At 35.8% G+C, this 24,950-nt stretch overlaps 1 protein-coding gene across 18 annotated transcripts in view; it reads left to right on the top strand.

Moving 5' to 3' along the window:
- Positions 1-24,950, top strand: part of CPED1 (cadherin like and PC-esterase domain containing 1) — a 310,448-nt gene that overhangs the window by 21,351 nt on the left and 264,147 nt on the right. For all 18 annotated transcript variants that reach the window (XM_005550620.5, XM_074035873.1, XM_065542507.2 and 15 more), the window contains one exon: positions 5,509-5,692. In XM_005550620.5, coding sequence (XP_005550677.3) covers positions 5,509-5,692 — 184 coding nt within the window. The remainder of the gene's footprint in view (positions 1-5,508; positions 5,693-24,950) is intronic.

Raw genomic sequence — 24,950 nt, forward strand, 5'->3', positions numbered from 1 at the left:
TAAGTGGGTGCTATTTCATCAAAGCTCTATTGGAAATACATTTTTTTTTTTTTTTTTTTTTTTTTTTTACTTTTTGAAAAGTTTTTTGAGACAGAGTCTCACTCTGTCACTGTGGCTGGAGTGCAGTGGCATGATCTCAGCTCACTGCACCCTCCACATCCAGGGTTCAAGCATTCTCCTGACTCAGCCTCCAGAGTAGCTGGGATTACAGGTACACCACTATGCCCAGCTACTTTTTTTCTACTTTTAGTAGAGACAAGGTTTCACCATGTTGGCCAGGCTGATTTCGAACTCCTGACCTCAAGTGATACTCCTATCTTATCTTCTCAAAGTGCTGGGATTACAGGCATGAGCCACCATGCCCTGCAGGAATACATTTTTGATAAGGAAACTTTATTACTTTTTTTATCTCTCTTATTTGTATATAAATCCACACGTGAGTGAACTTGCCTACCACTAGATATTGAAGGTTGGGATAGCCCCAAAGTACAGTTTGGGAGTACAGTCAGAAGGTGCTCTGTGACATGGAGTAGCTCTGAGAAATGTGAGAAATGTGTAGCCCTCCCATAATCAGCTTGAGATTCAGTTAAATCAGCTGTAAGATGCAGACAGAAGTACACTAAAGCTTCGTTTAGAGAGGGACATCCTTTCAAGCCTCAGCTTGCATATCCAGAAACCTGTGTCCTGCAATTATAAGATGTTTTTTAAATAGAAAATGTATATGATATAGATCCCAGAAAATTCCTTCCATTTACTTCTTACATTCCCTAAAATAAGTGTACATTTCACCAGTGGGGAAGAGAATCTGTATTTTATTCTTACAGTGGAAAAATGAAAACATAATTCACTATGATAGACTCTATAATATTTCTAAAATGCCAAAGTCTGGACCAGGAAGGCGATTTAACTTTTAGTCATATATGACACACATTCAAAGTCTACTAGATGATTTGTATTTGAGCATCAAAAGATGTCATAAATACATGGCTACTTTAATAAATCCAGAAAAAAATCTTTCTGCTATGTGAAAAAAAAACAAGTTTTATTTTTCAGCCTTACTATATTTTGAAGAGCTATATTTCTTGGTTTCATGGTGAGTCTTGGTAAAGATTTTTTTAACAGTGTAAGTAACTGAGAAATGCGGTACTTTTATAAGGTAGCTCTTTATTAAATTTTTTACTGTAAATTCATTATTTTGCTTAAATATTTAACTCTATATTTGTCATTCTTGCTAGTATTTACAGTTCTATTGAAATAAATTTGTGAATACAAGTCTTAACCACTTTCTATTCCCAGTCTTCCATGGCTTTATTTACAACAAAGACTTCTACATATTGAAGGAAAAGATGTTTGTATTCACTCATTCAAAGAATATTTGTTATGTGTCTCTTATATGCCAAGTACTGTTTTTAGGCTGGGAAAGCAAAATTGAACAAAACAGACAAAAACATATGCTTTCATTTAGCTTCCATCCTGGTATGAAGAGAGAGAAAATAAACATAATAAGTTTCTAAGATACGGGAGGCCCAGGAAGAAAAAATCAAATAAATGTAATAAGTAAACAAATTATATTTATGCATTAAAACATAATGACTCCTATAGAGGAAAATGTATATCAGGTATATGAAATCATACATATTATTGCAAAAATGCCTGTTATGACAGAGATCAAACCATATTAATTGAAAAGCTTATGGAATTTTGAATATCAAATTATACTATAATATAGATTATTATTCAGTTTTATTTACATATCTTTAACATAATTTATTGATGAGACACCATGTTGGACACTTTTCATATTGAAAATTCATTTAATTCCCTCATACAGTAGGATTTGTTACTTCATTTACACATGTGAGAAAACTCTGATGTGGGTAGATTAAATAATTTAGCTCAGTAGATGAAGCAAGCAAGTGATGGAGCCAGAATTCAAATCCAGATTTTTGATTCCCAATCTTCTCTTTTTACTCTACATTGCTGCATCCAATGCTCCCAGTACTTTATGACAACATTCTGTCCTTTGCTTTATCTCAGATGGCACAAAGTTTTCAGATTTTGGACATCCTTTCAGTAAAAATAAAAAGTGTCCAGTTATAAAATAACTTTTATGTCGTCTAACAAAGGGATTTCTAAGGAAATATTTTGCAGCTCTCTCAAGATGAGAGAGACGCAAGTGAACACTCAGAATCAACATTCAGTAACACTCATTCTTTTCTAAATTCTGGGCCAGCAGGGTTGTTTCAAGTGAAGTTGTTGTAGCAGTGGCCAGGTTAAACGTATTCTTCCATTAAAAATATACCTTTGGAATTGTGAGAATAATCAGGACCTCTTATTTCTGAAAGTGCTGCTATTAGCGTTTGATGACCTCGCACTTGCTAGTGTGGTTGACATAATTGTTCACATCGTTTTAATTTCACATACGCAATGTGTGCACCTGTTGTCAGACCGGCTGAAACTGTTCTTGCCCTTTGGTATTGAGCCATTCTGCTGATACAGTGTGTTATAAATATGACAAGGACAGCAGCAGTTTGTATTACAGGATAATACAACATAATGCTACTGACAAGCTCATTTCCTATTTATTCCCTATAGTCTGAGATGTGGGTTAAAATTTCAGTCTATGCTATGAAGGTTATTACCAAATATGGCCAATAATTGTACTTTATTTAGATGTAATATACCCTCTACAGGGTATATTAGTAAAAGTTACATTGTTCTTGCTTAAATTGATCTTTATTGGGGGAAAAAGAGGATGGTATCTTTCAAAATGAAAACTACTCAAAGTTTTAAAATATATCTTCCTTGTGTGAAATCCCTTTTGTATTTGAGCCAGCTGTAATAGAGAGGAGCATCCTGTGATTACAAAAGAAAATGCGACATGGGAATTCTGGATACAGCGGGTCTGCTTGAGTGACACTGATATACTGGGAAGCATCTGTCTTCCCCTTGCACCTAGACACTTGTTTGTTTACTTTGGCTTTCTACAGGCTACTCAGTTCCCTCTAACCCCTGTGTCCAAAGGCTAAATGTGTATTTGATTTCAAACACTCCTTATACATTTATTATTGCCAACAATTATAACATTTGGGGAGAATTGGGTCCCAATTTTCACTTAAATTGTTGCATTTAAATGGTTTTCTCATCAATAAAACGCAGTGTCTTTTAACAAAGGAAAATATCTAATCAATCTCGTTCTCCCAAAGTAGCACGTACAGAAGGTACGATTAGCCAGAGTTCTATTCCTTTTCATTATATTCATTATACTTATCACACACATAGTAAGCAACTATGTTAACGTGTGCCAGGCAGAGCGCAAACTCAGAAGCAGTTTTTCCAGACTCATTGTTCTTTTTGATATGTTATTATTTAAAAAAATACCTCATAGTACCTCCTACATAGCAAGCATGGTTCTGAGCACTTTACAAGTGTTAACTGTCTAATCCTCATAGCACCTTAGGAAGAAGGTATTGTCTGAAGTCACATAGATAATGCTGGTGCAGCCAGGTGATTCGAATCCAGCAGTTTAGATCCAGAGTTTGTGTCCTCCTGAACTACTCTATGCTTTATCTATGAATTTTCAGCTAGCAATAGTTTGTAAGCAATAAAAAAATAGCATATGGTTCCTGACCTCAAAGGATTTACAATCTAACTCTGTTTCTTCTTTCTTTCAATATGCATCTTCAAATATTTTGATAACTGCTATGATTCATTAATTTACTAAATATCTTCATTTATTAAGCATGTACCATATATCATGTCTTGGGATAGACATTTGAGAGACATGAACAATGCAGGCCGGGCTGTTAAGGGGCTGATATGAGAAAAATGTAATTTCCTTTCATAAGTGCTCATGAAAGTATGCATTTCAATTAAACATTTCCATAAGAGATAATGTTTGACTATTGAGAGTTGATTTGGAATTTGATAAGCGAAATAACGAAAAGAGGAAGGAATTGTAGGTGGAAGGAACAGTGATGTGCAAAAGAGCAGGTTGTGGGTCAGGAATAAAGATGATTAAGAGTGTGATGTGATCTGACCAGAGTAGGAAGGCAGGGTATAAGTTTAAATGATCTTGTGTTTCTTGATAAAGATGTAGAATTGGGCCGAGTGCGGTGGCTCACGCCTGTAATCCCAGCACTTTGGGAGACCAAGGTGGGCGGATCACGAGGTCAGGAGATCGAGACCATCCTGGCTAACAAGGTGAAACCCCATCTCTACTAAAAATACAAAAATTAGCTGGGCGTGGTGGCAGGCTCCTGTAGTCCCAACTACTCTGGAGGCTGAGGCAGGAGAATGGCATGAACCCTGGAGGAGGAGCTTGCAGTGAGCTGAGATTGTGCCACGGAACTCCAACCTGGGCAACAGAGCGAGACTCTGTCTCAAAAAAAATGAAAAATGAAAAATAAAAACAATAAAAGAAAAAATAAAAGATGTAGAATTGATTGATTCTATCAGTATGGGAAATAATGAAGACATTTAAGTGCTGAATAACATGGCATTCACAATATGAAAAAGATCATGTTTTAGGTTAATAAAATGGACAGGTTGACTCAGAGCTGTCATTGCAAGTAATTTAGATTCCCAGCTGTGTTTTTACCAAGTCCCCCTCATCTTCTCCACTACCTCCTTTGGCTCCTCTTGTTCAACCTCTCTCCTGGTTTTTGCTGATCTTCATGCAATCTCATCACTCCTTCTAGTAATAAAAATCATCTGTACTTTATCGAGGTTTAATCTCAAGTTTTCAGAAAAACCCCAGTATCTGCCATTAAGCCTTATAATGAATTTAAATTTCAGCCTTCTTTTTCCTTGTCAATTCAAAAATCTCCTTTGTTAGTAGAATTGCAATTTCTATTTTGAGAAAGAGGAATATTTATATGAAAGAGCAATAAACTATTGAGATAATAACCTGGAATTATGATACTTCAGTAGTTCTCCTCTCCTCACATGTGAAGACCCATTCTGTCTCACTGAGATGCGTTCCAGTTTTGCTACAACCTAATTGAGAGAAACTGCAGCATTGTTTATCTACAAAGAGCTCTGGACTGCTTCTCACCTCGACCCCTTCCTGACCATGTCCTTTCCGTACAAAACCCATCCTCTCTGAGTGTTTCCTCGACCGTGTTTACCTAAAAGAGCTATTAAAAGATAATGCAGCTAGAACTACTTTATAAAAGCACAGCGCAGATGAAAGGCACTGCTATTAATTTGTATTTTCAGCTAGAGTTGAGCTCTATATTTCTATGCATCAGTATTCCTCCAAGAACCTCTATATTTTATAGCCTAAAATTTTCGTCTTTCTGTTACAGTGAGGACAATTCAGCTGGCCTTCAGTTCTTGCATATGAGGTCATCTTTGTCCTTGTCAGTCTTTCAGAGAAATTGTCTTTCACTTCTAGAGAAAAACTTAAGAAAAACTTCCCAAATAGTCCTTGATTTGCATTCGTGATGTCCTTCAAGGGAAATGTACTACTTTTTTATATTGAAATTTTATGCCTTCTTTTCTTAGGTCGAAGAATCAATGGAGACACACTTTGGCAGCCATGGCCGAAGGGCCATACTCTACAGGCCTCCTTTCTACAGCAAAACAGAGCTTCGGCTACACCAGCGCATTCTGACTCAACATGGCTATACCGTTGTGATCGCTGAAGAAAGGCACAATGCTGGCCTTGGACTGGCGCTACTAGAACAAGGTCAGAATAGTAAGAAGTAACTGCCAAAGTCACTTGACATATAATGTTAAACAATTTCTAGAATGTGCTACTATCTCCCTCTAAAAAAAATTATAAAACCAAATGCTTATCCTTGACCAACTTTCTCACATCATAGAAAACTTATCTCTTTTTTTTACTTCCTCTCTATTTTTCTTTAACTGTATCTCTTTATTCCTGAAATTTTTTTGTTTATATTTTTGTAGCATTTTGGAGTCGCATAGTTCATGTTTAAATGCCACATAAAAAATGTTTATGTTTATGAGACTGAATACATGTTCTGCCCAGCACCCAAACTGCTTCATATTTTAAGAAAATTGCAGCTTCATCTGACTGCAAGTAGAATGTGCTGGAAATTGTTTCCAGAAGCCAGCTTAAATGTGATTCACAGATTGGCTCTAAGTAGGAAAGAAGTATGGATATTGATCATATGCACCATTACTTGTCAAGTACATTTATTTCTGTCATTTGGAGAGAATAATAAGAGATAAGTTTTTAAACAAGTTTTTTTGCAAAGAAAGTTGAGTAAATAATGAGACTCAAAAGGGCAATAACAATAAGACCTACCATTTCTTGAGCAAGTAACTGTGGCAGATTCCATGCCATCCTCTGTACTCATGATCACATTTAACCTACACTATAGCTGCCAAGCATCCTGAGATGAAGAAATATAAATTCCAACTTCAAACCCAGATTGCAGAAAAGGAAACTGAGGCTTTACCAGCTGAAGTGGTATACCTTGCATCTTACATCTGGTGTGAGGGATGGACAGATGATGATACCTGTGTTTCAACTCTCACTTTCTCTGCTCTGGCTTTTTACCTCTTTGATACTTCAATCTCTCCTTTGGTCCATAACCCTGCACTTATCTATCATTATGAGAGCTCAATGATGCAGAACCCTCATTCAGAATAAGCAAATCAGATTTTTCTCTTTATGATTGTACAATATATCTATTTTCCTATTTATTAAAAGGGGAGGAGGTTAAGCACTTTGAATTAACTGTTTATCTCAGCCATTGTTTCCTTTGGGGGAGAATAGTCAGATCCTGGTATCACAGTAGTTTTCACAACAATCTTGCCATCAGCACAGCACTCCTCCAGTTAGATGTCCCCTTGCTGGTTTGTGCTGAAAGCAAGTTGGGAAGATATTGCTGAGAAGGTTGGGGACTGTTTAGCCATGACCATCCTTTAACACATTGGCAGTGAAATTGTGAGCTACTTAGAAGAAACTCTGAGGAAGTAGAATCCAGAAGATCTTCTTTGATGAGAAGAAAGAAGGTCTTAAAATATGCAGAGCCTGGGTCATGGGGACACAGGCTTTTGTTTACTCCATTTAGTCATCACTGCCTTCTAGGAGTAGTGTGGAAATCTAAAGCACTGAGCTTCTGGAAGCAAATGAGGAAAAGAAAACAAAATAAGAAAGCTCTGGAATATTAAGGAAAGCTGAAAAGAAACTTTGCAAACCTTATATTTTCACTGATGTTGGCTCCATTCTGTAAGACCAATCTAAAGTTCTGGAATACCCATAAGTGATATTTAAAAACCTATTTATCAGAATAGCTATTGGTATAAAGAAAAAAATATAAAATGTTTAATCTTTCTTTCATTCCACAAAATATTTCATCCCATCCCTAAAAGGGGTGATTGTATAACTACTGCACACTGCCATGGGACCCATGCTCCTGGAGTCGTGCAGAGTGGCCCTGATAACATGCTACTATTTTCGAAAATTCCTAAAATTCCCTGCCTTCTTGGTGCTGCTACTGACTTTCTATGGGTACAACATGGATTATCTGTACATTTCAACTTCAATTCAATTTTAGTTTTCAATTTTCTCCAGCTGCAAAGCAGATGGGTTATAGCTCCTCTTTCCCTTGATGTTCTTGGGCCAGTTTTACCAGAGAAAGGAGACTTACTCTGCAGCTTCCAAATATCAAGGAAGTGCAAAAACAGCCTGAAGGCAACAGAATCTGGCAGCCAAAGGAACTGCTGGGCCCAGTGGCACAAGATAACTATATAGTGTCCCTAGAATTTGTCAGTGTAAATGCTGATTTGGTTTACTTTTCCCACATTCCCACAGCTTTTAAAACATCTAGATCCTACCTCTGTCTTGGCATTCTTTTACTGTGTATAATAAGATATTTTTACTGGATAAGTCTCAAGAAAGGGTAGCAATTTCCCAATTTCATGAGTATGGAACATTGATTTTTATTTTTTTTATTTGATTTTGTAGTTTTTACTGTGAGAACAATATGCATCAAATACCTGAATTTTTTTTTTAAAGAGTCGTGACTACAATCTAACATTTTCTTGATGATTTATTGTATAGAAAGAAAACATTTTTATTGCAGCCTATTTTCCGTGCCACAAATTTAATCTATAAATTATGTTTGAACTGAGGTACTTGCTACAAAACAGTATTTCCTAGAGATGTGATTCTTGCAGAATTTGTTTTGCTTTAGTTTCACATATTCACCTCATGGTTATTTTTACCATGTGTATATCAACAGAGAATATGAAACTATAGTGGGAATGTTTAAATGAAACCTCTCCAAGTTGAGCAGCCTGTGGAAAGAGGAAACAATTCAGAATAATCCAGAGCCCTACTCCACTTCCTTTTACCACTGCATTTTCTGCTTTTTAACCTGCAATTTGAAAATATTACATTAAAAACAAAACAGATACTCTCACAAATGGTACTGAGTACCCAGGTGCAGATTTGACACTTTGACAAAATGTATTTTTCATCCTAGGGCAATACCTATAGAAGGTATTTTCTCTATTTTGCCTATTTCACCTGCTTTCCTGTCCTTTCCTGATCCACCCCATTCACCTCTAAAATCTACTTGGAGTAGATTTTATCATTGGATCCGAATTATTTATGTATACTTGAGGAGTAGTACATATTTAGCAATTTTCTGTCAATTTCTGAATATATACTGCACTTTCAAATTATGTATATTATAATCTACACAAAAAAAACCAAAATGCAAACCAGTAATCAAGCTACAGAATTAAAGTCACTCGCTTTGTACCATCCTTTGAAGCACAAGTGACCCCTTTCCAGCTTGGAGCCATTCTTTTTTAAACTTTTGAGGAACATAAAAGGATAAAAATCAGCAAAACTAAAATGGTCATAGGCCAGATAGGTAATACTCCACTATTAAATATAATATTTACTAGTAGAGTAACCTTTGAGTTTTGTATTCGATTTAGTTTTCCTATGACTTGTATACTAGACACTTATTGAAAAGGAAAAAGTAGGCAATTTTGAGTCCGACATTAGAATATGGGTGTTATGTTACCCCACTGACTGGTTAATTCCTTTTTAATGACATAAGAGAAATTGATGTCTCTATTGGGAAAGATTTTAAGCCTATGAACATATGACTTAAGCAAGTTAAGTTCTCTGAGCCCTAGTTCTCTTATCTGTTAAAGGCATTAATGTTCTTAACTTCAGAATAGTATGTGGTGGGGACTGAATCACTTGGTCCAACCTTATCAGAGTTCTAGAAGGAGACAAAGTAAAGTCCAGTGAGTGTTTTATCTCATGCAGAAGCCAGAGAAAGGGGCCCAGGAGTTTACACGTTAAAAACAGCCACAAGTAATTCTTATGTGTAGCCCAATTCGGGGATCACTGTTCTGAGGGACATATTATTGGTTCAAAGAGTAACAATTTTTAGAGTTAATTTTGGGAATAAAACAATGCAACAGTCTGCTTGCTATTATGCTATTACATTGCCTATGATCTAACTGCATAGGTATTTACAAACAGCATTTCATCTTTAAACTGATTTTGAGAACAGTATAAGACAATTGTCTTTACAGATTTAGGCCTACAAAACATAACAGAGTAAAAGCATGCACTATTACGGTTCTCCCATCCCTTGCTTTGGAAAAATATATCTTATGCCCCTGCATTTGTGAGAACATGTAATTCTCTAAAGGAAAAGATAGAAGCACCATTCAATTATTCTGTTTCCTATCATGTAAGTGCTGTTTAGTAAATCAATGCTTCAGCATATAGTGGCCTAAAAAGGAAAGTTTTTATCCTACTCCAATGGTAAAATCCAAGTAGTATGTGGTCAAGGGACTCTGACTTAGAGTAGATTTTATCATTGAATCAGAATCATTTACGTATACTTGAAGAGTACTGGATATTTGGCAATTTTCTGTTAATTTCTGAATACATATTATACTTTCAAATTATGTATATTATAATCCACATGGAAAACAAAATGCAAACCTGCAATCAAGCTACAGAATTAAAGTCAGTCTTGCTGTTTAAAATTGCTCTTGTTTTTATAACTTGGGGGTTTCACATAGAATGTTTTTTGAAGAAATACAGAAAGTAAAAGACCATATAGATGTTCTTGCCAAGGGCTGGCAAACTATGGTACACTGGCTAAATCTGGCCCACTGCCTGATTTTGTAAATAAAGTTTTATTAGAAAACAGCCACTCTCCTCTGTTTTTGTATTGCCTTTGGCAGCATTTGTTTTACAAAGGCAGAGTTGATTAATTGCAACAGAGGCTGTATGGCTTTTAAAACCTAAAATTTTTATTATTAGGCCCTTTACAGAAAAACCTTTCCTAGCTCCTGTATCCAGAATAAGCCTATGTAACTTGATGTCATACCAAGTTGAGGATTCAACTCTAGGACTGGGATGTTTCATTTTTTAAGCTTACACCACATCTTATTCAAAAAGGATATGATGGTTTACAATAAAATATATAATAACAAAATTAATAAAATATACATATAAAATTAGGGGCCAAACTGGTTATTCCACTTAGCTACCATAATTTAGGCTTAGTTTTGTCCATGAGCCTCTAAACACCTAGAACAACAAGAGAAAGAATAGAAGTTTTACTCTCAGGAAGAAGGAACCATCATGATTCATCCCCCTAACTTCCCACGTGCTCAAATAAGATATTTAAAACAATTTTTTTCAAAGGGAGTATTAAGTAAACAACGGTAAGTTATGCAATGGGTCAAAAGTCAGAGCAACATTTGTATTGCAAATGAAGTAGATGTCATATCTTGGTTCATATAGCAACATTTTAATATGAGTTCAGAGTATAACATTACAGCATGATATAGCGAAGACATTTCTATAAAGGGCTAGAGTTAATACTATGATAAATAGTATTTATTGGAATTTGTATTGATATTAAACTTGATACAGTGTGTTCTGGAGAACAGTATTTAAATGATGCTACTTGACAGCTTTTCACCTCCTAATAAGGACACTGTTATTTACCCAAATATGTTCTTGGGAAATACTATTAAAAGATATAGTTAATAGAGCAAGAGATACAGATCACTACTTAATGCTGTGGAAAATATAAAAAGAAAGATCTATTTCCTTGTTTATAATTTAATAGTTTTCTATCTTCCTATATTTTATTTACATTCACTTGCACTTTAAAAAATGTCCAACATCAGTATATCACTTGGAATTTAGTCTCATTTTGAAGGTTTATTTATAGTGGCTACTTGCCAAAAGCTGTTTCTGAAGTTTGTATAGAAAAGAAACATCCACTACAGATCAATCTTAACCTTTGTAATGGAAAACATATTTCACATTTTTCTTTTTATTTGTAATAATAAAGAAGCTATAAGGAAGTCGAACTTTAAATTACCCATAAGTAAGATGAGTTTAACCACAATAATAACTTTCTTGGGGTAGTAGTAGACTTTGGGAATTAAAAAGTATAAGCATTGAAGTAAGACAGAACCTAGGTTGGAGTCCTTAGTGTTACTGTTTAATGGTTACATAACCTTGGGCAAGTATCTTATCCTCTCAAAGTCTTGGTTTTCTCATCTACAACTTGATCCTTTTGAGGTTGTTTTAAGAATGGTACATAGTAATCACTCCATAAACGGGAGATAATATTGTTACTACTGTCAAGAACTAGTTACAGAAAGGAGAACATGACATTTTCCCTGTAGGGAGATGTATTTAAAATACGCCATAGTATAAGAGTGCTGCTGTTGGATGTTATTGTGGGTAAAATGAACTTGATGGGTGTTTTTCAATTTAGCCTTCTCAACTTCTATGTTCTCATTAAAAGGTCTGGGTTGTAAATCCTCATGAAATTCTGACAACTCTCCTGGATTATTCTCGTGGAAAAATCTCACATTAAAAAAAAAAATTGTAAGCTTCCTAAGGTCAGGGACCATGTCTTTTCTGCTTATCATTTATAACCACACCTTCCACATAGGGGCATCCCATAAGTATGTATTAAATACATGAACAAAGGAGGGTAACACAGTGCATCAATATTTGGACTCCCAAAACAGCAGATTCACTCAGGAAACTCATATTAAAACTTAATTTATAAAACTTTTATTTTATTTGACTTTAGAGGAACACTGATATTCTACTTAGACTTAAATCCACTCTTACACCAAAGATAATGAAACCATAAATATAGTATTACATAGGGCTGATAGTTTATACATCCAACGATTCTATACTGCTGGGGCTTTTAAGTACTCGTGTCCATTTTTAAGAATTTTACTCTTTCCTTGCTTTCGAGGCTCTCCTGTTACATTTGCAGGTTACTTGACCTGTTGATTTTGGGACAGGTTGGATGAGTTTCATTCTATACATATTCAGTTGTAGGTGTTGTGAACTTTTCATAGGGATGTATTCAGCAGAAACTCAAGCAAGCAGAAAGGCCAGGTCAGGAGATGTGGGTCATCTTCTGAGAGGTGATAATTGATTTACTGAAGGTTCAATAGCCTGTAAAACAGTGTAACACAAGTGTTACCTAAGGATGCTCTCTGGTAAAAGTAAGTCTACAGCTTTTGCTACTTGTGAACCTATAAAGCAAGAAGGAGAATAGTCAAAAACCACGTCATATCACTTAGGTCCTATCTGCATCTTCTATATTATGCTCTGTAGTTTATTTCTTAGTGTGATATAAGTTTTATTGGTCTTCCAGTTCTTTGCTTTGAAAAAACATGTATTACGATCCAGAATTTTAATAACACACTTCTCTAGAAAAAAAAGACACCATCAAATTATTCTCTTTCCTATCATCCAGGTGCTATTCAGTAAATCATTGTTTTACTTCATAGGATAGTAAGTGGCCACAAAAAGATACATATTTTTCTAAGTGTTTAACCTGCTCCTGGGGTCAAGACTCAGTAATATGTAGTTCAAAAGACTCTGACACAGAGTGTATTTTATCATTTTGTCAGAATTATTTACGTATACTTCAAGAGGGTTTATTTCTACAGTTGCAGCAGAAGCCGGAACTGTAGCAGGAATGAGAAAACAGATTGTTCAACTGAAAAGAATGTTTCTGGGAGGCCCTATACGTAGTTGAACCAATATTTTTTTTTCCCATTGTTTAACGAGGTGCTTGAATGCAAGATTTATTTTTAGTAACTCTAGAAGGCATCACTAGGACCAGTTTATGGAAGGACATTTTATCGATCAGAGTTGTCCAGCAATAGAACAGCCCAAACCAAAAAGTAGGAAGTTTTGTTGCAACAGAAGCAACTCTGGGTTGCTGTATTATGTAGCAGAATGAGTGAAATGACCACCAAAGCTTTTTTTGAACTCTACGGTTCTGTGGTAAAATATAAGACTCAAACACACAGAATGAGAGAAAACAAGACAAAAATATGAATCTCTATCATTGCAGGGATTCCTTTTGTTTACTCTTTGCTTTGTCTGGTGTTGCACGGGCGAAAGAGAGAAATAGCAGGCAAGGAAGAGGTGAGAAACACCAGTCTGGAGCAAATCTGGATGTGGCCCTCTTGGACTAGTAGTGCACGTTTATAGCAGATGCTTCTGCTGATAATTTAAGGCTTGAGAGCCTAATGAACTTTTCTTCCCATTCCTTTTCCCCCACTAGCCCCACACAAGCACCCTGCTGCTTTCCTGAGTTTAATATGCTCTATGACTATTTAGCAGGAAGACAAAAGAGTAAAGGTCACATTTAAAAGGCACTGTGTGTTTTGCCTCGCCGGTGTTTCGCTGAGAACACGTTTGACATACGTTTTTCATTATGCAAGTAATAGGCTTTGGATGGTATCAGAAGTGCTTCTGTATTTTAGTTAATCAAACTGGGGGGAAAAAAGAAATTGAATCAAAGAAACATATAAGACTGCACTGTTCTATTTTATTGTGTTATGACACACAGTAATTGTATGCTCAGGTTTATTGTTATTTTCCTCAGTGCTTATAGAATTACTGATGTATTTACGACCAAACAGAATTCGTTCTTTAATTGGCTCACTGGAGCTCAAGGAATGTTTATTTAACCTTAACTCAATTGAGTTGTTTAGACTACAGAGACTTGAGTTCAATTTACTTTAATTTTTGAAAAAAAATTGTCTTATTTATAAAAGTTGAGCTTAGAGTGACCTCCCCATTCTGATGTTTTCTTTACCCTTCGCTGTGCACAGAGAACAAAAAGCTAGTGTCTCATTTTTACTCTAAAGAATCTAAACTGCCTCCTTAAATGAGTTAGGTCTTACAACTGAAAATGGCAACCAGATGTTTACCAAAGTCCCTAGCATTGCCCCTTCAAGCCTAGCTTCTTTCTAATTGTTTGATCTTTTTAAGTTTCATGGAAACCAGACTGGGTATTTAAATTGTCTAAAGCTGGGAAATGTTTAAATATAGCTTTGAAGATACTTTCTCTGAACTGTCTTGTTAGATGTACTTTCTTTTATTTTTAAGGAAAAATGCAGCACTGAAAATTTGATAAGTAATTTATTTCAGGTCGTTGTTCTTTTTGTGTATCTTTAAAATGGAAAAGACTATTTTTTGAAAAGAAATCAGACATTTTTGTTTGGTTTTGCCTAAACTGTGCTTTGAATGGCAGATTTAATTTGTAAAAACACATAATATCTGAATTACAATTCGATTGAGGAAAGACTCCAGGAAAGATAAACAAACTCCTTCATATGGGATCTTTCAAACGACAGTTTGTGGATTAACTAAAACGGGAGTTTGGAGACTCCAGGTACAGTGTATTTGCTACGCCAATGCATTATCAAGTTTAGCTGCTTAAACTATTTTTGATATTTTTCTCAATTTGGGAGGAGTTTGGGAGCTTCTAACTATAGTTCCCAGACTGTCTTTTAACGATTGTACAACTTTTACTTTCTACTCTCAATATTATAAGTATTGTTGAAACCTCCCAACTCACTTCCTTTTTAGACTTGACGTTTCCCAAAATAATTAACATTTTCCTCTGATGGTCTTTCATCTTTTTTAGCTGAACTTGCTTCCCTCTAACACTGTCTCTTGGTGGACATACAAACTTCCATTTGGGTAATACAGCCTTAAGAAAAAGTAGAATTTTTTTTTAGCAATCTCTCACCAATTAACTGTCTATAACAACTTTTGCCCCCACCTACCTCCTAAAATTGTGCCTTCAAAATTTACCAAGAAATTCCTTTTTGTTAGGAAATTCAGTCACTATTGAATTGCAATGTTTTTGGTATGAGAATAGATTTGGGCGTGAGTAGAATATCAGTATTTCTCAAAAGTTATATACATTCTATTCTGTAATGAATGGAATAGAATAGTGAGATTCCCCTCTCTACATAAAAGTAAGAAAAAAATAGCTGGGCTTGGTGGCAGGCTCCTGTAGTGCTGGCTACTCAGGGATTGAGATGGGAGGATCCATTGAGGCCAGGATGTCAATGGATCCTGATAGTATTGATGTGAATTCGCTGAGGCAATTTCTGAGTTTCTTTTTTCTTACTCTAGCAGTGTTTCCCAACCTTGATCAAACGCATGAGCCATAGTGGAATAAACACCACGCCACCATGTCCTTGCATGTGATATGCATTGGGAGTGATCTTCCAAACCCTTTTCTCTCTTAACCTCCTGAATGATGCCTTAACCTGCATCTCCCATCTTTCAACTCCTTCTTTGTGTTCCTTCTTGAAATATGGACATTCTCCAAGACATTTATCCCCAGTCATTTTTTTCCTTTTCTTGATACTCCCATTAGTAATTTTTTCTACTCTGCAGATGCAATATCTCCCTCAGGAGATATAACCTCTAAATACGGTTGAATCCTACCTAATTTGTCTCCTATGGGCAGAATTTGGAGAGTCAAGATTGTCCAGGTACCTGATAGATGTTTTGATTTGTGTATTCTACGGCCTCAACATGTATAAAACACAACTGATGGTGCTACCCCAGCAGTATCTGTCATTCCTTCCTGACATGTTTCTGTTGCTAGTTCCATATTCCCTCACTCTCTCAGCTCTAAAGCTCGTCGTCACATCCCCCATCCCCATCAGGAGATCACTATTATTTGGGCAGTCTTCTTTAAGCTCTGAGCGATCATTTCTTTCTTAAAAACATGTTAATTTCATGATGCCAATTTTATATTTCCTTGAGCAAACGACAGTAGTATACCCTTCAAAAAGCAAACAAACAAACAAAAACAGAGGACTTGCTTACTTAGGTGAACTGGAATCTCAAGTTTTCAAGAAAAACTGGCCTGTTCAGGAATCTACCTGCTTCCTTACAGTTTCAGTTTCTCTTTCCTGAAATCACAACACACATCTGTCACCAAGCCCTGTAAAATGTGCATCTGCTCTACCCTGGGTCCCCCTTCCCTACAGCTACTTTGCCTCATCCTTGTGCTATCATAGTAGCTATTAAACACTCCCCTATTATTTTCTACTAAACAGAACACATATTTCTTAATCAGGCATTCAATACTTCCCATGCTATGGGGTCAGACACTTCTACATCCCTGCTATAGCCTTGGTTCTCAGGCCTGTCCACACATTCCAATTACTTAAGGAACTTAAAATTTTACAAAGCCAATGCCCAGGTGACACTCCAGAAAATTAAATCAGAATTTTGGGGGAGGGAGACAGACCAGGACATCATTATTAAAAAAAAAAAAAAAGTTTCCCAGGTGATACTAATACATGGCTAGGGAGGATAACTATAGTAATTGGCCTGCTCAACTTTGCCTGATCGCATTCCAAAGCTTTCTGCCTTGTGTTGTTGTTGAGGTTTTTGTTTCCTAGAGCTCCCTCCTTTCTGTCAGTTTTTTGTTTGTTTGTTTGTTTTTGTTTTTGTTTTTGAGACAATCTGGCTTTGATGCGCAGTCTGGAGTGCAGTGGTGCAACCATGGCTCACTGTAGCCTTGACATCCTGGCCTCAATGGATCCTCCCATCTCAATCCCTGAGTAGCCAGCACTACAGGAGCCTGCCACCAAGCCCAGCTAATTTTTCTTATTTTTTTGTAGAGAGGGGAATCTCACTATGTTACCCAGACTGGTCTTGAACTACTGGGCTCAAGGAATTGTCCCACCTCAGCCTCTCAAAGTGCTGGGATTACAGACATGAGCCATCTCTCCTGGCTCTGTCATTTCTTAATGTTCAAACGAATATGTAATCCCCCCCTCAATTCTTCTCAAGACAGAAATGGTGAACAAATTTCCTTAGACCTCATCATACATTATTCATATATCTTTGATGCCTAGGGTATGTTTTGTGTCATACTTTTTGATAATTTTTTTGTGTTTCTCTTACCTCCCCTTTTGTATTATAAACTTCCTGTGAAGCAGGGAGTATTTTATTCATCTATTTGTATGCTATTCTGCATAAAAACAATGCCGTGCATATACCTAGTAGATACACAACTAAATGTATACGCAATTGAAAAAATAAACCTACAAATAACTAATAAAATGGCTGAATCTCTCCTTCAAATATTCAAGTGCCATTTTCTTCTTTGGACTTTTGGAAAAAAAATTAGTGATCATGATAAGAAACAGCTCTATGGGAGAGCAAAATGAAACGTGCTCAGGGCTGTGTCTGAGCTCAACCAAGTGAGGAACAGAACTCACATCCCCCTACCCCTAGTGAAGGCTCTTTGTAACCTTCTTTCAGATTTCATCAAGCCAGTGACATCTCTGTTTCCAAAGAAAGAATTCTACCAACAAGTTAATTGTAACCTTTAATAATAATAATAATAATAATAATAATAATAATAATGAGTTTTAGCTCTTTCTCGAAGGAAAAGTAGGGAAGTCACAGCGAATCTCACCATTTATATAACAAAATGTTCCATTTAGAGTGGGGAACTCTTGGAATTTAAAAAATCTTGTTTAACATTCCACCTTCTTATCAGAGTCACTAAACAAGTGATTAAGGGATGAGGAGAGCAGAGGCGACTCTAGGGGACCTGACTAGCTCTATATTTTATAATTATCAGAAGCTGAAGGGAATCCCTTTAGCTTGAAAACATAGTTTTGGCAAAGCTCTACCATGGTACCTACTGATTTGCTGGGATGGTGATTTTCAAATTTGGCATGCATCAGTGTTCTCTGGAAGGCTTGTTAAGTTGCAGACTGCAGATTGCTGGGCCCTACTCACGGTAGATCTGATTCAGTAAGAATGGGGAGGCAGGTTAAAAATTTGGATTTCTAACAAGTTTCCAGGTAATGGTAATGTGCTGGTCCTGGGACCACATGTTGAGAATGACTGTGGTAGTTACTTTTTTATTATCGTTTTTCAGCTTTTCTTACAGAAGCATAAAGAATTTCTGCATATCTCCTATTTAAGTAGTTAGTAGCCAAACAATTCCTCATTTGCCTTGCCAGGACCTTGAATCAACCTTTCACGTTGGTGAGAAGCCACACTACTGAATTTGCATAGACGCTGAACCCATTAATTATGAGTTGACTTGCAAAGCATTTGTACATGTTAGCTTCTTTACAGTCAAAGCCAATGATCTCATTTAAAAATGATAGCACAACTGAATTTAGACTGTCTTTGGACACACTGAACTTTCTGGAAGAGTAGGATCAAGGCAAAAATATGAACACATGATTTATTGCACATGATAATCATAGGCCCCCAAAGAGCAGCAAGATGATAGTATGGAAAAGAACATTGGCCTAGGTTGCATTGTCTATGTGAAACCATGTCTAAATCACTTAATTTCTCCAGATGCCTTTCATTTGCATAAAATGGATACTTTTGGATTAAATGATCATTAAGGTCCATTCCATTTGGAAAGGGCAAAAAGAAGTACACTAATGAATGAGAGGTATTACCTGTAACTCACTAACAATGATAATTAATTTTGGATGATTCTTTATAAGCTTGTATACATTTTGTGCAGTTTTCTAGCTTGCTTTTTTAGCTATTAGTTTAATAGCTATAATAATAAAGCTTTTTAATTTTATTATTATTATAAGACACACATGCCATAAAAACTTTGTAAACATTATTTCAATGGCTGCATAAAGTTATATTACATAAATTTATTTAATACTTCCTTAACTTAGTTTACCTAATTTTTCCAACATCATTAGATAATTATATTACCCACTGTTTTGCTATTGTAAATAATGCACTGATAACATTATTATACATAAATCTTCATCCATATTCCTAATTATTTTTAGCATAGATTTCTGAAATTAAAGTTATTGGAATAAAGACTGAAAATCATTTCTAAAGCTCTTCATTTATGTTATCAAAATTCTATCTCTTCTATCTGAAAAGGTTAAGTCATTTCTCATCAGCTGCACAAGAAATTTCCCATGTCACCAAAGTTCATCAACATCAAATCTCTTATCTTCATAAGTGAGGCTGTTTTAAGATTGAGAACTTTACCTGTTGTTCTATGGAAGTATAGAGTGAAATTCCAAATTCATTGTTGTAGTATAAAACTGATGAACTTTCTTCTGGAAAATTGTTATTTGTGTCATAGTAGAAATGCTGGGAATGCCGGAATGGCAGGCACGTTCCACAGTTATCTGAAAACTCATCCAGATAGCAAATGTATAGGGAATAATGAGGGTTTACATTTTCATTGGTTTGTTTGCTCAAATATTTATGTTCATGATTTGTCCACCTTCAGGAAAGATAGCATATTAAGATTAATCAGCAACAATTTATTTTGGCACCTGAAATCTCTACTTTATAATTGTATGCAATGTGATTACCACATGATAAAACTGATTTTCATTTCTTGTCTTATGGAAAGAAATCCTATTATCTTGTCTTGTCATGCTGAGTATTTTAAAGACACTCGTCTTATATCAGAGACATTTTGAACTTTAAAATGATCAATGTCCATGTTAATTTTATATACATTTTCATATGTGTATAACATTTTATTGGCATTTTATAGTGCTTTGAGAGATACACAGTGTGTGAAAGAACAATTTGTGTTTTGGAGAATGATGTTCCTTACCTTAATGTATAGTCTTCCTGTTTATAAAGATGTTACATGTTTATGGTGGAATATTCAATCAAATACTGGCAAATGCAAAAATAAAAGTGAAAATTACTCCAAATTCCAGAGATAACATGGTTAACAATGTTGTGCATATTTCCAGGAGTCTTTTTAAGCATCACACATGCACACACAGACACACACACAATATACATACACACTTATGTTCTACTTTTTTATCTCCTGCCTCTTTACAAACAGTACATGTTAAAAGTCTTGTGATATTAATAATTTAAAAAAATACATTTTAAAATCAATAGTTTTAAGCTAGCCTTTATTGAGTACAGTGTTCCTCCCTCAACCATGGTTTCACTTTCCTGTTTCCAGTTACCCGTAGTCAACTGCAGTCCAAAAATATTAAGTTGAAAACTCTGAAATAAGCAATTTGTAAGCTTTAATTGTGCATTATTCTGAGTAGCATGAAGAAATCTCAAACTGTCTCACTGTGTTCTGCCCTAGGACATGAATCATCCCTCTGTCTAACGTCTCCATGTTGTAGATGCCCCCTACCCTTGAATAACTTAGTAGCCTTCTTATTTATCAGATCGACTTTCGTCTCAGTGCTTCTACTCAAGTCATCCTTATTTTACTTAATAGCCCCAAAGGGCAAGAGTAGTGAAGCTGGCATATTGTTATAATTATTCTATTTTATTATTATTTATTGTCATTAATCTCTTAATGTGCCTAATTTATAAATTCAGCTTTATCAAAGATATGTATATATAGGAAAAAACATAGTATTTATAGGGTTTGGTACTATCCACAGTTTCAGGCATTCACTTGAGTGGGGAGGTCTTGAAACATATCTCCTGCAGATAAGGGGGACTACTATACTAATTAAATGCATTGTTCTATGCACTTTATATATATTATATAATCTATTTCTCACTTTTAGTCCATAAGGTAGATATTTCTATTTCAAAGATGAACCGAGGTTTAGACAGCCATATATCCAAAGCAGTTCATGTCATAAATGGTGGAGCTGACGCTTGACCCAAGGGTCAGTTTGTCATCAGACCTGAGCATTTAACCAGAATATTATACAAATTTCCCAAAAGTGTATAGAAAATGCATGCTTCATTCTTTTTAGCATATTATCATGTGCATACACCATATTTTTAAATGAATTCCTTCTTAATAATTAGATTTTTTCAACTTGTTGCTATAAAATACAACTTTGCTGTGAAATTCATTTATATTATATTTTAGAGATTTGAGTTATAATACAAAATTATTGCATCAATGGGTAAAAATATTAAAACTGTGGGCCTCTCTACCAACTTTTTTCTTGCTCTGTTGCCCAGGTTGGAGTGCAGTGGCGCAATCCTGGGTTGAAGCGATTCTCTTGCTTCAGTCTCCTGAGTAGCTGGGATTACAGGTGCCTGCCACCACACCCAGCTAATTTTTGTATTTTTAGTGGAGATAGGATTTCACCATGTTGGCCAGGCTGGTCTTGAACTCTTAAACTCAAATAATCCACTCGCTGTGGCCTCCCAAAGTGCTGAAATTATGGGCGTGAGCCACCACACCCAGCCAATCTCTGCCAATTTCTCTACAAAAAGATGGTTTCTGTTTTTGCTTCCACCAATAGTGCTGATTCCCTATGTGTCTTCAGCATCAGACATTATCATCTGTCTTCAGTATTGGATATTTATCTCATCAGATTAAAAAATGACACAAAATTTCTATTTTTAATAAAAATTTTTGATTTGCACATCAATTGAAAATATATTATTGACTAAATACCATTTAAAATAATTTTATTTGTAAAACTTTTAATACTATGTATATACGAATATACAGTTCATAGAAAAGCAAATTCAAATAACAAAATGAAGAAAATATGTTGAAATGCGCAAAAACTTAAGGAAAGATAATTTAAAATATAGTGTATTACTTAACATTCATGAGATTGGCCAAACCTAAAATTAGTGATATCACTTATTGCTGGTAGGGATTCTGAGAAAGGAAACTGTCATTCATTGCTTGTGGAAATGTGAAATATTATGGCCTTTTTTTTGGGAAAGCAATCTGGAAAAATCTATAAAACTTTATATATACCTTTAAGCCAGCAATCTTATTCTTGGGAACCCATAAGATAGAATTTAAAGCATCAAAACATGATAAAGTATACACATAAATCTTAAAATTAATAATGTTAATGAAGTAGGAAAAATGATTCTAAATAAGGACAAACAAAAGAAGCAAGATTGCTGTACAAATTTTTAGTAGTAAATAGAGATAAAAACAGCAAATTATGTTCTCAACATTTCTGGAAAAGTAGAAAGTTAATGTTATGAGACTAAATGAAACTATGATTTCGTGTAATTCTGTTAAAATATGTGAGATTAAGTGTGCTTCTCCATTATTCTCAGCAAACTAACATGGGAACAGAAAACCAAACACTGCGTGTCTCGTAAGTGGGAGTTGAACAGTGAAAACACATGGACACAGGGAGGGGAACATCACACCCTGGGGCCTGTCAGGGTGTGGGGCGGACGGGCAAGGCGAGGGGTAGCATTAGGACAAATACCTAATGTATGCGGGGCTTAAAACCTAGATGACAGGTTGATAGGTGCAGCAAACCACCACGGCACATGTATACTTATGTTACAAACCTGCACATTCTGCACATGTATCCCAGAACTTGAAGTAAAAGAAAAAAAAGGAAAAAAAAAAAAAAAAAAAAACACTTAGCGGCATAGGAATGATGCAGTTTAATAGTACTTGGCATAGTTTCACATTGGCCTAAATATGCTTCGTCTCATAGATGACAGAATTATTAGCCTTAGGAGACACTTCTGATACACCCTTGGCTGCTAGGAACAGGGCCAATTTTAAGAAAACTGTGAAGTGGATGAAACTTGTGTTAGGCGACAGCCCTGTTTACTCATTACCCAGCTTCCTCCGTATCTGAAGCATACACATTAGGATCCAAGGAGACTTGGCCTGGCTCACCAGGTAGCCTCTACCACCTGGAGCTTGTTGTTATTTACTCATGAAAATCTACCTTCCTCCATCATATCTCAGGGCTTACGATGTCACCTAGCAAATAAGAGAAAACTGCTGAGCCTGGTTCTAGGTAATATGCATACATTTTAACTGAGGCCAACCACTGTGAGGTTCTCTCTTTTTCTTAGATTGAAACCATTGCTGAGGATCTGCCAAGTTAATATATCTTCCTTCCATGGGAGGAATGCCTGCTGAAGAAACATGAGGGTGTGGGTCAGGGTTAGAAGAGAAGATTATTATTTCCTGTGTTTTCTTCATGACACTTTGTTGTGTCACTGTGTTCAGAAGCCTTAAATAATAGGCTGGCAAGACACATAGAAGTCACATTTTGTTACTTGAAAGTTTATCACCTAGATGTCGGATTTATCAGCCTGTATTTACCTACCACATACCTAGCTATTCATTAAATAAATGCTTATGTAAAGCTTATCAAATACTGGACAGTGTCCTACACACTTTACAAATATTAACTCATTATCCCTGTAACATCCCCAAAATGTCAGTATTACCATTCCTGGGAGGTCTGAGTTTTATGCCTCATATCCTCTATTTGAAATGACCCTGAACAAGCTCATTAGATTATCTATTGTTTGATTTTAAAATGGAAGATAAGACTTCCTTCATAAATATCTCACAGTAATGTTATGGTTGGGTTCCATAAATCTCCAAAGATTATTGAAAATAATGCTTATGAATAGGAGATGTGTAATCCTAAAATACTTGTGGCATTAAGTAATAAGCCATTGAGAGGCAGTTGATTATTCTTCTCATGTTAGCGAATATATTTTCTCAAGCCTTAATTCTCATCTGTGCTGAATTAGTGTGGATTTATTCTTGAAATAAATTAGAAATCAGTGGTTCTTTCCTCCCTCTTAGACTTCTCACAATCCCCCAATGCCTTATTATACAATGTTAACCCAGATATGATGAGGTTTTATTCATTGCATTTCACAAAAGTCATGCAAAATAACATTTAGTAGAACAGGAAGAAGGAATAATATTTTGTTAAATGAAGTGTCATGATGCTAATTATGCACTAAAACCTCTTTTGCTGTTCTGCGGAATTTGGCATAAGGAATGTCTGTCAAAATGCCATATTATACACTCAAGTAATAAAAGAAGCCAAGATACAGCATCAAACTCATGACAAGGATTATGAGGAGGACATTAGTATAGCCAGATATCAAGTTTTGTTTGTTTGTTTGTTTTTGTTTTTTGTTTTTTGTTTTTGAGAAGGAGTCTCGCCCTGTCGCCCAGGCTGGAGTGCAATGGCATGATCTCGGCTCACTGCAACCTACGCCTCCCTGGTTCAAACGATTCTCCTGCCTCAGCCTCCAGAGTAGCTGGGATTACAGGCACCCACTGCCATGCCCAGCTATTTTTTGTATTTTTAATAGAGATGGAGTTTCACCGGGTTGGCCAGGCTGGTCTCAAACTCCTGACCTCGTGATCTGCCCACCTCTGCCTCCCAAAGTGCTGAAATCACAGGCATGAGCCACCGCACCCAGCTGACATCAAGAATCTTATAAGTGACACTAAGCACTCAAGTTTTATTCAACACACTGTTATTAAATAAGAGTGATATGTAGGACCCTATAATTGGTGTGGGTAGGAGAGGGAGCATTACACAGGTGAGACCTTTCAAAGAACAATTGGGCAGAGGTGTATATCAGTGTTTCTCAAACTTACTTGTGTATACCAATCATCTAGGGATCTTATTGGCAAATTCTGATTTTGTATGGTCCAAGTTGGGGCCTGAAAATTTGCATCTCCGCCAAGCTTTTAAGTCACGACAATGTGGATCCATGGAGCATTTCTGAGTAGCAAGGTTATAAATGTTGACATGTAATATCAGGTAAAATAGAAGCAGTCTGAAGGGCAGAAATAAAATATTTTGGGAGAGCAGAAAAGGAAATGGGCAATTCTGAATGTGGGGACCTAGGAAGGTGTCACAAGTGGAAGGTGTCACAA

This window comes from Macaca fascicularis, chromosome 3 (genome assembly GCF_037993035.2).
Source record: "Macaca fascicularis isolate 582-1 chromosome 3, T2T-MFA8v1.1".
In the NCBI taxonomy this organism is placed as follows: domain Eukaryota; kingdom Metazoa; phylum Chordata; class Mammalia; order Primates; family Cercopithecidae; genus Macaca; species Macaca fascicularis.